The 16,303-nt window shown below is 41.9% G+C and overlaps 1 protein-coding gene across 2 annotated transcripts in view; it reads right to left on the bottom strand.

Moving 5' to 3' along the window:
• The window catches only part of clcn6 (Cl-/H+ antiporter 6), a 33,941-nt gene that overhangs the window by 721 nt on the left and 16,917 nt on the right, over positions 1 to 16,303 (bottom strand). Inside the window, exons 15-21 of one of the 2 annotated variants that reach the window (XM_089003562.1) lie at positions 15,833 to 15,986; positions 15,466 to 15,622; positions 15,283 to 15,389; positions 14,186 to 14,372; positions 11,954 to 12,114; positions 7,353 to 7,509; positions 1,079 to 1,186 (exon numbers count right to left, since the gene is read on the bottom strand). In XM_089003562.1, the coding sequence (XP_088859688.1) occupies positions 1,079 to 1,186; positions 7,353 to 7,509; positions 11,954 to 12,114; positions 14,186 to 14,372; positions 15,283 to 15,389; positions 15,466 to 15,622; positions 15,833 to 15,986 (1,031 nt within the window). Of the gene's footprint in view, positions 1 to 1,072; positions 1,187 to 7,352; positions 7,510 to 11,918; positions 12,115 to 14,185; positions 14,373 to 15,282; positions 15,390 to 15,465; positions 15,623 to 15,832; positions 15,987 to 16,303 lie in introns of those variants that run through there. The other variant, XM_089003568.1, reaches the window with a different exon arrangement.

Genomic DNA, 16,303 nt, shown 5'->3' on the forward strand with positions numbered 1-16,303 from the left:
GGAAGGAGGAAGAAGCGTGAAAGACCGCTGGGAGAGATTTTATAAGACAGACATAATAGGATGTGACGTAAACGATGCAAAACAGATGTTTAAAGATGTTCGTATAGCGAATTACCGTAACAGACTCCATTTCCCCTCTGTAGAAGTAGTGTGTAGCCCAGTGACGTGCAGTGAGGTTCCTGGCTGGTGAGGCACTGACGTCATCACAGTCAGATTTACAAACATATGAACTCTACAGAGTAGTTTATTCACCATTTGATTTGCAGCAGTTAACGTGTTTTGTTTAAAATGTAATGTCAGCATTCTTTATGTAAACTATAGCATAGAAAAAATAAAATAAAAAAAACGTTATTATGAATGACGAACATTTGGAAATGTGCTTGAGGTTGGCTGTCAGCAGCTACTGTCCGGACTATGCATCTCTGGCTGATTCAATTCAGTGCTAGTCATCAAAGTAAACTCAGGTAATTACAAAAAAATGTTAATAGTTATTTATTATGTTATGCATATGTAGTTATTATGTGTGTTGTGCAATATTGGCTTATTCAGTTATGCAAGGTACATCAACATACATTGTACATACAAAGAATCCTTAAAACATTTGAAAATAATTATGTTTTGCATTTTTGTCGTGGGTAGATCATTTTGACTTGGTAGTTTGTATAAGTAGCTCGTATGCTGAAAAAGTGTGAGAACCCCTGGTATAGGCACTGTATTTGAACGGTAAATGTGAAAATTCAGCGATTTTGAAAAAAAATCAAAAAATGGTCAAGTTAAATGGAAAAGAACTTTAAAGTAGAAATCACTAAATAAATATAACTGTTTATTTTTTCATTTGATATTTCCATGACAGGTGAGGCCTCACCTGCCTCCCCTGACTGCACGTCATGGTGTAGCCCCAGTAGCCCCTACTGTAGCGCCTTATATTTGGAAACCATATAGATTTCAATATTATATTTGAAAAACTTTTATTATTCATTGAAGGTGTGCATTATAGTCCGGTGCGCCTTATACACCAGGAAATACGGTATTTCAAATTTCAACTTGTGAAGATGGTGTTTGGCTGAATTGGCGATACCACAATCATGCGGGGACTGAGCTGGGTCAGATCCAAGTCGTGAATATCAGGGAAACGCGGATAATCTTCAGTCATTTCTGCATATGTCAACCTGGGCTGTGTGGCGCTCTGAAAGGACACAAGATTTCATTGAAAGAAAGACCACATCATGGTTTAGACAGCTATTTGCGGGACTTTACAGTCTGGTTCAATTTTCACTTGGAGAATCAAACGGATGCATAGAGCCCACAGAAGAAAATGTTTGGTCACCGTTAATCACATACATCATCAATACAGTATAATGGATACATTGCATTTCAAGTCATTTATGAACAATGTTCCCTCTAAACTGCGCACAGGGCGCAATCGCGCAGGGCTTGCACATACTCAGTGATAGGACTATTTTATATAAGCACATTCTAAAACATTCAATGTTTATTATAAACCACTCATTTATGTGTCTAAGTTGTTTTATATATATATATATATATATATATATATATATATATATATATATATATATATATATATATATATATATATATATATATATATATATATCAACCAGAGATTGGGAGGCAAGCCCCAATGAATAATGAGATTGGGAAGCCAGCCCCAATAAATGAAATGCTGAGCGAGGCAGCAAATGACCTGAGAGATACGATCATGGCAAGAATGAAAACTGGGCAACTAAGAAACCGATTACAACGGCTATGTGAAGTACCACCTGAAAGTCTCATGGAAACTGTGAATGCAGCACTGAGAACGATCCCGACCGGAACGATCACGGAAACCAATGAGCTGATATACACCTCAGCATCAGTGATCCTAGACATGCTTGGCTACAAGAGCAACCATGAGAGCCACGAGATTCATTACCCACCATGGAAAAGACGGTTGGAGGCCAAGATCAAGGCGGCTCGGAAAGATGTGAGTCAATTGACGGAGACCCAGAGAGGTGTGAATAAAAGGCCAATACCCAAGAGGTACATGCAGATAACCATACCTGAAGCACTCGAAACTGCCAAACAAAGGCTCCAGGCCTTGGCCAGTCGCCTAAAGAGGTACACGAAAGAGAATGAGGCCAGAAGAATAAACAGGCTGTTCGCAACACAACCTGCGAAAGTGTACGCTCAGTGGCAGGGTTCTAACAGCAGAGCAGACCCTCCAAGGCTGGAAACTGAAAGATACTGGAAAGGCATATGGGAGAAGAAGGTCGCACATAACAGCAGTGCACAATGGCTGGTGACTCTGAAAGAGGAGCACAGCAACCTCCCTGAACAGAACCCAGTTACCATCACAGCGGCAGATATACAAGGAAGAGTCTCAGGTATGAAAAACTGGACGGCACCAGGCCCGGATATGGTCCACACCTACTGGCTAAAGAAACTCACAGCTCTCCACGAGCGCCTAGCAGCACAAATGAACCAGCTGCTGATGGATGGGACTCACCCAGGATGGCTAACCGAAGGGCGAACAATCCTGATCATGAAGGATTCCTCAAAGGGTGCAGTTCCTTCCAACTATTGGCCAATAACCTGTCTCTCCACAACATGGAAGCTCATGTCAGGCATCATTGCGGCTAAGATAAGTGGACACATGGATCAATACATGAGCAAAGCACAGAAAGGCATTAGTAGAGATACTAGAGGTGCCAAACATCAGCTGCTGGTTGACAGAACAGTCGCTCAAGACTGCAGGTCCCGACATACCAACCTGTGCACAGCCTGGATTGATTACAAGAAAGCATATGACTCGATGCCACACACATGGATCAATGAATGCTTGGAGTTGTATAAGGTCAACAGGACCCTGAGAGCCTTCGTTGCAAACTCGATGAGGATGTGGAAAACCACACTTGAAGCCAATGGCAAGCCACTAACGCAAGTGTCCATCAAATGTGGCATATACCAAGGTGATGCACTCTCCCCACTGCTGTTCTGCATAGGACTGAACCCCCTCAGCCAGATAATCGCCAAGACAGGCTATGGATACCGCCTCAGAAATGGAGCTACGATCAGTCACCTCCTCTACATGGATGACATCAAGCTGTATGCTAAGAGCGAAAGGGACATAGACTCCCTGATCCACACAACCAGGATCTACAGCAGTGATATCGGAATGTCATTCGGGCTGGAGAAATGTAGTCGGATGGTGACTAAGAGGGGCAAGGTAGTTCACACTGAAGGGGTCTCACTCCCTGAAGGAACAATAGCAGACATTGAAAACAGCTACAAGTACCTCGGTATACCACAGGCCAATGGCAACCTCGAATTAGCAACAAGGAAAGCGGCTACGACCAAATACCTCCAGCGGGTGAGGCAAGTCCTCAGAAGCCAGCTCAATGGCAAGAACAAGACCCGGGCAATAAACAGCTATGCCCTGCCAGTGATCAGATACCCTGCAGGAATAATAAGGTGGCCAAAGGAAGAGATTCAGACCACGGATGTTAAGACCCGAAAACTCCTCACCATGCACGGAGGGTTCCATCCCAAGTCCAGCACCCTGAGACTGTACACAAGCCGTAAGGAAGGAGGCCGGGGACTAGTGAGTGTGAGAGCCACTGTCCAGGATGAAACATCCAAGCTCCATGAATACATCAAAGAGAAGGCTCCAACGGATGATGTACTCAGAGAATGTCTCAGTCAATGGGGAACAGAGGATGAGGTGCTGGAAGAGGGACAATCATGTGAGGAAAAGCCCCTACACGGGATGTACCACCGAACCATAGCAGAAGTGGCTGATCTCAAGAAGTCCTATCAGTGGCTAGAGAGGGCTGGCCTAAAGGACAGCACAGAGGCACTCATCCTGGCTGCCCAAGAGCAGGCCCTGAACACCAGAGCCATAGAGGCAGGCATATACCACACCAGACAAGACCCAAGGTGTAGGTTGTGCAAAGAGGCACCTGAGACAATCCAACACGTAACTGCAGGGTGTAAGATGCTGGCAGGGAAAGCCTACATGGAGCGCCATAACCAGGTGGCTGGCATAGTCTACCGAAACATCTGTGCGGAGTATGGACTGGAAACCCCAAGGTCAAAATGGGAAACACCTCCCAAGGTGGTGGAGAATGACCGAGCAAAAATCCTGTGGGACTTCCAGATACAGACTGACAAGATGGTAATGGCCAACCAACCAGATATCGTGGTCATAGATAAAGGGGAAAGGAAAGCCGTTGTCGTGGATGTAGCGGTCCCGAGTGATGGAAACATCAGAAAGAAGGAACATGAGAAAATCGAGAAATACCAAGGGCTCAGAGAGGAGCTGGAGAGAGCCTGGAAGGTAAAGGTGACAGTCGCCTGTGGTGGTTGGAGCACTCGGGGCAGTGACCCCCAAACTCGACGAGTGGTTGCAACAGATCCCGGGAACAACATCGGATATCTCGGTCCAGAAAAGCGCAGTGCTGGGAACAGCACGGATACTGCGCAGAACCCTCAAGCTTCCTGGCCTCTGGTAGAGGACCCGAGCTGAAATGGGGACACACACCACCCATGGTGGGTGAGACGAGGATTTTTTTTAATATATATATATATATATATATATATATATATATATATACAGTAGTCTCGTTATATCGATATTCAAGGGAGTTCGAAAAAATATCGATATAACCGGGACTATCGATATATTCGACCCTGTTTGCATGTAATTTTCTCCGTGCGTGCATAGAAATAGTATCGATATAACCGGGACTATCGATATATCCGATATCGATATAACGAGACTTTACTGTATATATATCAGTGGTGGGCCTTCTCTGCTGGCCTAACATAATCAGACATCATTATCATAATTATAATAAAAGTCAATTTCATTAAAAAAGTATTTTTTCTAAATATATAGATAATTATTCTACATACTGTTTTCTTGATGTTATATTATATCCATTTGGTTATGCTCCTTTCAGTGTTGTAGTTTTAGGTCAGAGTTTTTAATCCAATCAGAATTCAGCTAGTTTGTGTCGCCAGGCTGTATGAAATCTGACCGACTCCTTCAGAATCAAAAGTGAGGGTGTCTGTGCGCTGTACAAGAACGGGCACATGTAGTTGATATACAGTTGCGATAGCCAATCAGATCACGAGTTGGCACAGTAAGGCCAGCTAGAGGGCCTCGTGTTGAACATGACGTACGCGTCCTGTGATTGGATACTGACGTTACCTCAGCCCTCAGCGGAGGCAGAGCTATGCAAATCAACCAAGCTGAGAACAGATCAGACCCGGAAAATTTAGCCGAAAAAAACAAGTATATCTACTCGCTTTTTTAACCCACAATGGCTGAAGGAGAGGACAACTCAGATTTGGTAGCAGATATACTCGCAAGGCTATTCTCAAGACGGACCTTTCAGGAGAAGCTAGACCTTGTGAGAGGAGGCCGGCCGACCCCCGAGCGAGCTCACCTGTCCCAGGCGGGGAATGGTTTCAGCACTGGCCTCCATGTCGATAGAAAAGGATTTATTGTTGGAACTGAAACGCACAGACAAACTGCACAACGAAGTCATTGAAGTCTTCTTGAGGAAAGAAAGGAGAATGGATTTTGTATTTAAATAAGTGTTTTGGAGGACAACCGTTTTGGTGAGTGCAAACATTTTTATTTTCTTATTTTTCCACTTTTAACATGTTTTTGAAATGTTATTTCATTCATATTAAATTTATTAAATTTATTTATTTATTTACCATAAATTTTCATTTATGGTAAATAAATGAAATGACAAATCTACAAAAAAAAATGAAAAAAAATCTTGCTCTTCTGCAGTGTGTAAATAATGTGCATTGGCGCAGCTGTGTGATTGTAGTGGAAGTACTCAGAGACTTATGTGATTGTGTCACTGTCGCATGTAGGCCTATTCTCAAGAACAAAAGAAAAAGATTTGTTTACTTTTATTTTCAACAAATAGTTCGTTTTGCGAACGTCTTGTTGTTTTTCTTATATTAAACTGACATTTTGTAATTTAGCGTAAAATCTTGTTAAAGATTGCATATTCTTGGTGGACTTCATAAAACTTTGTGGACAAATGATTTTAAATTTCCTTTTATTTTTAAGTGTTTTCAGTATCACGTATAGTGACAAATTCTAATTGCTGATGCAGATTTATTGATGTGTAATTGCTCCGGAAAATAGCCTGTGTTGTAGACGATTAAGTTGATGCCACGCCCAGTCCTGCGTGCGTGTGCTTTTGTAAATGATATCTCCAGCCGTTGTGTCATAAATTATGGTATTACGAGGGATATTTGTTCAAGTCGGACTAAGAAGGACTTCACTGAAGGCCTAGGTGTGAAATGCACGGACCGCCACTGATATACAGTAAAGTCTCGTTATATCGATATTCAAGGGAGTCCGAAAAAATATCGATATAACCGGGACTATCGATATATCCGACCCTGTTTGCATGTAATTTTCTCCGTGCGTGCATAGAAATAGTATCGATATAACCGGGACTATCGATATATCCGATATCGATATAACGAGACTTTACTGTACTTCACATAGCCGTTGTAATCGGTTTCTTAGTTGCCCAGTTTTCATTCTTGCCATGATCTTATCTCTCAGGTCAGTTGCTGCTTCGCTCAGCATTTCATTCATTGGGGCTGGCTTCCCAATCTCATCATTTATTGGGGCTTGCCTCCCAATCTCTGGTTGAACCTCTTCCTCTGATGTGGCAGGGGCCCTTCACCTCGGAATTTGTGTTGTACCTCATCAATCTCAAGTTGTGATAGCAATTGCCGTTTGTGGATATTGGAACACTGAGCTACTAGTTGTTTCGTGGTCAACCGTGACTGTGGGTTTCGAAGTAATCATTCAGCCCCCATTCTTCGCATGTAACCCCTCTAACTAGGGTTGCTTGAGTAGTAGCATTCCAACAGAGCCATGTTATCGCATCTCGTCCATCTCCGCTTTGTTCCAGTAGCCCATTTTTCATCAAGGTGCTCTGGTTCCCCAGCACCCGAGGCAGACCTTGTTTGGCCGGGCGACGTCGGAGCCGGCATGTCATTCGATTTATTTTCTCTCATCATTGTATGAGGTACGTGGGGGGTGTGTGTGTGTGTGTGTGTGTGTGTGTGTGTGTGTGTATATATATATATATATATATATATATATATATATATATATATATATATATATATATATATATATATATATATATATATATATATATATATATATATATGTGTGTTACAGGCCACAGCGTACGCATCTGATGTTGCTCACAGTGGTCCTCAGTGTGCTCAAGGAGCTTGTGTCTGCTCAAACAAATGAAAAATTAGAGGGAACATTGGTCATGAAGTGTGTTACTGACCGGCTGGTTCTCAGCATAACAGACGCCTCTCATGAGCAGATTGACCAGCTGAGAGCGAAGAATGAGCCCATGGAAGGTGAGCGGTCTAAAACGCTCCTCCATTGTCCACTCCTCACTCGGGGACTGATCTGGGCACAGGTTGGGGTAGGGCATATGCCTGGAAATGAAACATAGTTAAAGCATTAGCATGAAAAGAAAACAAATAAAAACTCAACAAAAACTTTGTGATCATTGAAGATAGGGGTACAATGACTGCTACAGGTTAATTTTAATTCATTCGCTACCAAACGTGCAAAAATGTGTCCACTCCAGTGCCAGGGTTTTTGTCATTTTCAATAGAATTCCAGGATACCATATAATATATATATTGTTGAGTTTTAGGACTACATAAACATTCAATACAGTGTTAGAAATCTTAGACTCTCTCCTGTCAATCGAAAAAAGAATTCCTAAATTATATGGGTCTGGTGTTATTTGAGCTTGAAATAATGGAGGCTGTCCAAAATACAATGCAATACATACATATTGGTTCATATAGCACTTTAACAACAGCTGAAGCTGGAACAAAGCACTCATAAGGAAAAAAGGAAAATGCTGCCCCCTTGTGAAAAAGAAAAAAACATTGCCAGAGGCTTTATCAGCACCCAAGCATGAAAAAACAAAACCAACAAATTCAGGAATGGCGCTCTGACATATTTTTAATTCTCGAATACATTCTTGAATGGCAGTGAATTGACCTTCAAATACAAAATTTGAATTGAGTTCCAACATTTCTGCACGACTTTCTGTTCTCTTAAAAATGTGCTTGAATGGGAGGCGTTTGATTGATGAGTTGACTGAGAGATTTTCAGTTTTAATTAGGATTACTATTTAAACACCTACCATGCTCTTGTTCATATGAGACGAAAACAACACTTAACAACTGAGCAACTTAATTCAAACAGGCTGTACTTGGATGCATGTGCCAATGGAGCTAAGACTGTATCAGTAGGTTAGGAGAGAAATAATAGCTATAAGAGTCACAGAAACCTATAACTTCTGTTTGCTTTAAGCGCCATCTAGAATTTGAATTTCTCTCGGCAGGACGATAAGAGCCTGAAGAAGAAAGTGTCCCATTTGTTTATTGAGATATAAATCTGACCGCCGTTCGCATAGCAGTGTAAGGAACTATTATATTTTCTTTAAAACAGGGGTCTCAAACTCAATTTACCCAGGGGCTGCTGGAGGCCGAGTCTGGGTGAGGCTGGGCCGCATCAGGATTTCCACAAGAAAAGCACAGATAAAACATTCCAATGTTCTCAAAATCTTTATTTTTAACACACAAAAAAATGGATTAAATGAATACATGGAAAAATGATTAAAAAATAAATTAACCAGTAATAAATAAATAAAATAATTATAATGATCATAAGGCTGATACAGACGACAAAAAAAAACACAGGAAAACAAATTATTTTAATAAAGTTTCAAATGTCTGTATTCACAGTTCTTTAACCTTAAAGGACAACCGACATCACTTCTTTGTTTCCTAACTGACATCAGAAAAGTATTTTATAGCATCTACTGCAAAAAAATGAAACTGGAAGTGGCCAGTTTCAGAAGGTCCAGCCCCCTTGTTCTCCGAATCCGAAGCCATTGTTTTGATTCTCCAGCAAGGACGAATCAAAACAATGGCTTCAGATTCGGAGAACAAGGGGGCTGGACCTTCTGAAACTGGCCACTTCCAGTTTCATTTTTTTGCAGTTTCAGCACACTTTGAGTCATTTTTAGTGGTGTTTTGCATTTGACAAAAAATATCATACTGCGTGTTTTAGGTATTTTAGATGCTATAAAATACTTTTCTCCAGCAAGGACGTCTTGCCTTGCTGGAGAATCAAAACAATGGCTTCAGATTCTGAGAATATGCTTTCTTGTTACACATCCAGTTATGAATATGATTCAAATAGTTCTGAAGACGAAAGCATACATATTTGCAATCGATTAAATAATTTATTCCGTGCCATTTTGAGGTATCTGGGGGCGGGAAATATAGCACCAAAAGAGGCAGAAAATGGCGACAAAGCTACGTGTAAGGAATTAATCAGCCCGTTTCCACAGGCTGATTAATTCCTTACAGGGAGCTTTGTCGCCCTCTTCTGCCTCTTTTTGGTGCTACACGAAGTTTTCAGACCAAACAAAGTACAGCAAAATGCATTGACGTTGATGGAAGGACTGCTACAAAGTGTCCTTTTTTCAGTCAGGGGCGTTCCTTCAGTGACGTAACGTGAGGACTCGTCACCATCTAAAAGCAAGACTTCCGGAATATTCAGCGCAAGTCTTAAAACGTAAAATATAGCTATATGCCGTGGAATCTTTGTAAAATACGCTCAGTAGAAGTCATTTGGAAGTGTCTTGGAGAGGTGGCGGTGGTGTTCCTGACCCGGTTATTCAACAAGATCTTAGATGGTGATCAGGTGCCTGAAGAATGGAGACGAAGTGTACTCGTGCCCATTTTTAAGAACAAGGGAGATGTGCAGAGTTGTACTAACTACAGAGGAATAAAGTTGATGAGCCATACAATGAAACACTAGGAAAGAGTAGTTGAAGCTAGACTAAGGGCAGAAGTGAACATTTGTGAGCAGCAGTATGGCTTCATGCCAAAAAAAAAGAGTACGACAGATGCAGTGTTTGCTTTAAGAATTCTGATAGAGAAATACAGAGAAGCTCAGAAGGAATTGCATTGTGTCTTTGTAGATCTGGAGAAAGCGTACGACAGGGTGCCCAGAGAAGAGCTGTGGCATTGCATGAGGAAGTCTGGAGTGACGGAAAAGTATGTCAGAGCGGTGCAAGACATGTATCATGACTGTAAGACAGTTGTGAGGTGTGCTGTCGGTGTGACTGAGGAATTCAAGGTGGAGGTGGGACTCCACCAGGGTTCAGCTCTGAGCCCCTTCTTGTTTGCTATGGTGATGGACAGGCTGACAGACGATGTTAGACAAGTATCTCCTTGGACCATGATATTTGCAGATGACATTGTGATCTGTAGCGAGAACAGGGAACAGGGAACTAGAGATGTGGAGATATGCCCTGGAAAGGAGAGGAATGAAGATCAGTCGCAGCAAGACGGAATATATGTGTGTGAATGAGAGGGATCCAAGTGCAAGAGTGATGCTACAGGGAGAAGAGATAAAGAAGGTGGAGGATTTTAAATACTTGGGGTCAACTGTCCAGAGCAATGGAAAGTGTGGAAAAGAGGTGAAGAAGCGTGTCCAGGCAGGCTAGAGCGGCTGGAGAAAAATGTCAGGTGTGATGTGTGATTGAAGAGTTTCAGCTCGGATGAAAGCAAAAGTGTATAAAACAGTGGTGAGACCAGCCATGATGTTTGGACTGTGTTTGGAGACAGTGGCACTGAAGAAAAGACGGGAAGCAGAGCTGGAGGTAGCAGAGCTGAAGATGTTGAGGTTTTCTTTGGGAGTGACCAGGTTGGATAGGATCTGGAATGAGTACATTAGAGGGACAACTCATATTATAGGCTTTGCAGAGAAAGTTGAAAGCTGGTGTGAGAGAAGAGACAGGACATTGATTCGCTGTGGCGACCCCTGTGGGGAAAAGCCGAAAGGAAAAGAAGAGAAGTCATTTGAAGCGATTTTACAAATTATGGACACAACTTGTCCGGAGACGTCGGTTGTCCTTTAACTTTTTTAACATAAATACAATATTGAACATGAACTGTCCTAAACATGGCTTCTCTTGCCTACTTCTTGCTGATAGACCTGGTAGCGCTTCTTTTCACAAAGCCGAGCCACATTTGGCTTGAGGGAGGAGGCAGTGGAGACTGAGTAGGGCTTGAAGATGCTCATCAGTAAGTCTGAACATGTACTTGGACTTCTTGAAGTTCAAGGTGGAGAAGAGCTTCTCACATAAGTATGTGGTCCCAAAAAGACACATGGTCCGCTTGAACATTCGGGAAAGTTCAGGGAAGCTGGGGGTTAACTCACTCAAAAATTGCCCAAGCTTGTCTGCTTCTCCATTACAACCCTGAACTTGGCTTTGAGTGGAGAGTTGCACTGTAGGTCACAGAGCTTCATTTGGAACACAGGAGGGGCATCTTGCACATCAAAAGAAAATGGGTACGCAAAAATTTTAAATGTGGCTTTGTGCATCTTGATTTTTGCATATCTGTGATCAAATAGTAGCACTTTCTTCATTTCTGAGCTGAGAGCAATGGAGGACTACAGGAGCTGAGTGGAGTCGGCGGCTTCACGGCTTCTCCTTCGCCCAGCTGATGGGAGGAATGAATGAATGAGTGAGCGATCGACCGAAGCACTGGACAGCCTGACCGATGTGCCACCCTTCAGAGCCTTTTACCCCACCGTGGTTCGTTCAGCTCCACACACACAAGTTTCATTCATATCAATCAATGTTAGTGCGGGCCGCACTGTACATTAATCTTTCATATCAAGGCGGGCCGCACAATATTCTTTCGGAGGCCGCGGTTGGCCCGCGGGCCGAGTGTTTGAGACCCCTGCTTTAGATGGAACTCAGGCAGTAAATACAATGAAAATAGCAGGGGCTCTAAAATGGAACCTTGCAGAACATCAAATGACAGGTACTGTGGTAACCTCCTCTCCAACATCTGCTGCAGGAGGTCTTCTCCCTCCTCCGCTGGCTTCACGGCGGCACGCTGCTCGTCACAAATGTTCCTTAACTCGCTGGAGGGGTATGACTTCATGGATTGGCAGCGTCGTCTCTGCTCGCTGGCGCGTGATACCACGCTTGATTTCTACATAGCAAAGAGATGAAGGTCGTTCTTCATTACTGACTGTCTATGATTGTGAAAATGTTGTAAACCACAACTATTATGAAAAGTGCTTGACACACATTCCCCCCCCCTCTCCAATTTCTTGTTGACTTGCCATCACTGTTTAAGAGTTCAACCTGATAAAAAGCTTTGGATGGCATCGTAGGAGTGATTTTTTTTGGGGGGTACACCAGGTACGCAACCTCTGAACAATGGTCGGCCCTCTAACTTAACTCATTCACTGCCAGACGTGCAAAAATCTGTCCACTCCAGTGCCAGGGTTGTCACTCTAATTCCAGGACCCACAGAACATTGAGTTTTAGGGCTACATACACATTCAATGCAGCGTAAGAAACATTAGACTCGCTGCTTCCATCAGAAAAAAGAGGCAATTCCTATACGTATTGTATGGCTCCGGAGTTATATGAGGTGCAAGTGGGGACGGCTCTACAAAAGACAAATATTGCCCTGTCATGGAAGGCCAAAAACATTGCTAGAGGTCTGACCAACGCCAAGCAAGAAAAACCAAAATTCAGGAATGGCGCTCCACGTCACATTTTTCAATTACTGAATAAATTTGGGAATGGAAGTGAATGAGTAAAAAAATATATATATTTTTCATAATGTGTATCCAATAAATTTTAAGGCACCTTAAATCAAAATCGCACCCAGCATTCGGTACTTTTGAAAATATTATAAATCAACCCTATATATTTTAAATCAATCCTGATGTAAAAACGCAACTGTTTTTTTTCACGCCTGTGTAATTAATGCCAACCACACTGTGGAGTATGACAGTTGTTGTGTAATGTGCGAGTGTACGTGCGGTCTTGTGTCTTTTATTTGTCCAGCAATTTTCTACCACCTGTCGTGGCCAAAATTGTCATTTCCCAAGTGCCAAGTCTGTCTGACATGCTTCAAATCTCCGTTCCCTCAGATCTTCATCCTCCCTTCACCTCTATGTGCCCGCTGCCTGTCTCACCACGATGGGATGCAGAGCTTTCAGCCGCTCTGCTCCCAAACTCTGGAATTCACTTCCACCCAACATACGCAATATTGACCCCCCCCCCCCCCCCCCCCCTATTTTCAAATCCCACCTCAAAACCCATCTGTTTAAAATTGCATTTATGGTCTGGTTCAGGGGTGCTCACACTTTTTTCAGCAAGGGAGCTCCTTTTGAAATGACCAAGTCAAAACGATCTACTCATTATATTTATTGAGAAATATAGTGAAGATTATTGCAATTTATGTTGATGTATATCCGCATATGTTGCACAACACAACATAATTATGTCAATTGTTTGCCATTACCTGAGTTCATAACTGGCAGACGAGACAACCACTTGAAAATGTCATCGTGAAAAAAAGTCATCCTCTCATTTCGTATGAAAGTGATACGTTTTTTCCTCTTACTTGGTCCAGCTCTTCCACTTTTTTATACTCTCTTACGTTTAAGGGGAAAACCGAGCGAAAAATTAGGATGTAACTAACGATATCCTTGTTCACTTTGCAACGAAGGGGCGTTGTTTGAGCTCGCAGTGAATCTCTCATGAGATGTCATTTGATTGGTTCTCCGGTGTATCAATCAAATAAAGGGATGGCTGATTGGCTGACGTCGAGTTTTTTTCAAAAGAACTCCACTTGATTTGTTAAGCGTCACTTGCTGACAATGTCACATCACCTTGCGATCTACCAATAGTACCATGGAGATCGAGTCTGTCGATCACGATCGACGTATTGAGCACCCCTGGTCTAGTTTAATCAGCTATTTTATTATGTATCATTTTACTTATGGTTTTATTGTTGTGTGCTTTGTTTTTATTGTAAAGTGTCCTTGGGTGTTCTGAAAGGCGCTTTAAATTAAATGTATTATTATTATGACAGTAAAGTATAGTAGTTGCCCCGTTTTTTTCTCTTTTTCACTTAATCCTTTGGGAGATGTATCTCAGAACTCGTAAATGAAATATTGCCTCACAAAACGGCAAAAGCAAGATCTCACAAATAATAGCCTTAAATAAGACTAGGGTAATTGCTGAAATGGAACAGAAAGTACCTTGAAGTGGATGTTGTTACTGACGAGGATGTTGCCTTTCATGAAGTCCTGCTCGTTTGGGCGATTTTCGGTGACCACGGGGAAGGCATGATAAATTGTGGTGCGCAGGATGCTGACAAGAGACTGGACCCGGGTGTGGGGATACACATAAGTGAGGTTGGGCTCCATTATGTCACGAGCAGTCAACCTGAGATGGAAGACATAACAAACAAACACTTGGGATTCATATTTATGATTTATGACTAATTCTTCTTTGAATGCAAAATTTTAGCATTTATACATCATTCACTTTTACTATGTTGTATTTCATGGTATTGAAATAATATGTGTCCCCTGCGATTGGCCGACAACCGGTTCAGGTTGTCCCCATCTACTACCCTAAGATAATTGTGATAGGCTGCAGCAAACTTCGTTATCTCAATGAGAATAAAGGAGTTTGGAAAATGAATGAATGAATAGTTTGTCTGTGTGATATTAAACTTGGTTTGGTGAGCTGATGTGCAAAGGACAAAGAACACAAAAATCAGGAAAGGTCAAATACGTTTTCACAGCACTGTTATTGATAAAACAGAATACAGTATTGGTAGACACAAAAATATTTCACAGCAGAACCAGAGTAAAGCATTTTATATGATTTTGAACACAATGTACAGTAAAGTCTCGTTATATCGATATCGGATATATCGATAGTCCCGGTTATATCGATACTATTTCTATGCACGCACGGAGAAAATTACATGCAAACAGGGTCGGATATATTGATAGTCCCGGTTATATCGATATTTTTTCGGACTCCCTTGAATATCGATATAACGAGACTTTACTGTACTTGTATGTGTCGTTTTTCAGTTGTGTACTTTTTGATTCTATTGGATTTGATTTAGAAATGACAAAGCAGACTTCCTAATCAAGACATCACAAAAGAGTGGACTGAAGCATAATTGATGCATTTGTTGAGTGTATTTCTAACACCTAGTGAGAAAGTTGCCGATTGAACTTTTAAACAAACAACCGGCCCACCAAATAATGGACGTGTTAGTGAAAACAGAGTTTTACCCAAGTCAACCACACAAATCTCTGAGTTGCACACATCTTACTTGTCCAGCTCAACTTCAGTCTCCCACTCTAGAAGTGGTACGCCTCTCAGCTGGATATGAACGTCATAGATTCCCTTGTTGAACAAATCCCCCGTCCATTTTGCCACCTGGTCATCAGCATGTACAAACGAGGAGAGGAATGAATGTAAATAGAAGATTTATATCAAGAAAAATATGCCGTACCATTAGGGTGATCATAATTGGGAGTCCATATGTAATTTCATTCGTGGATTCAATGAGGATGACAGTAAGGCTGATGGTCATCCTAACAACACCTCCAAGGAATGCAGCAGCTCCAATCAGAGCAAAGGTCCCGGCGTAGATGTCCATTCCCAGTTTCCTGCCATAAATAGAAACAGTGAAAATCAGCGCCAGTGCACTCATTGAAATGAGAATCTGAAAAGGATAATTTGCTCACGGTGGTGTAAATAATGTAGTCTAAAAGGAATAGAATACCAAACAAACAACAAGGCAACAAGGACTTATTTGGTAGTTTCTCAGGATGTGTACATGTTTTGTAAATACAAAGGTAAATAAACACCACACATACACTTTAAGGATGTTGGCAACCAAACGCCCAAATGCTGCCCCGCAGAGCAGTGAAGGGACAAAGAGACCGCTGGGTACTGACACACCATAGGTCCAACAGGCCAACAGGAAGTAAAGCAGGAAGAACACCAACAGAGTCACGGGGCTGAAGGTGCCTGAGTGTCCACAGAGGAAGCAAACAATAATAATAATACATTTCATATCACCTTTCACATGATATCAGATGATTAGACGGCAAAAAAGAAAAAAAATCGCCTGCTCAAAAAATACAATTTTGGTGAGATGACACCAAATATAACTCTCTTTCATTGTTAAATTTCATGCGGTCAAAATGTGACATGCCACAAATATGACGGTAAATTGTGAAGTTGCAGAACACTTCATGTTTAAGCTTTAAACGCTGTAATTCCCTTTGAGTATGTGTTTTATAACATACAGTTGTTTGCTGTTTTATTATTTGTTAATTATTAGT

The sequence above is a fragment of the Hippocampus bargibanti genome, linkage group LG01, assembly GCF_051943395.1.
Source record: "Hippocampus bargibanti isolate YZ-2025 linkage group LG01, ASM5194339v1, whole genome shotgun sequence".
Classification (NCBI taxonomy): Eukaryota; Metazoa; Chordata; class Actinopteri; order Syngnathiformes; family Syngnathidae; genus Hippocampus; species Hippocampus bargibanti.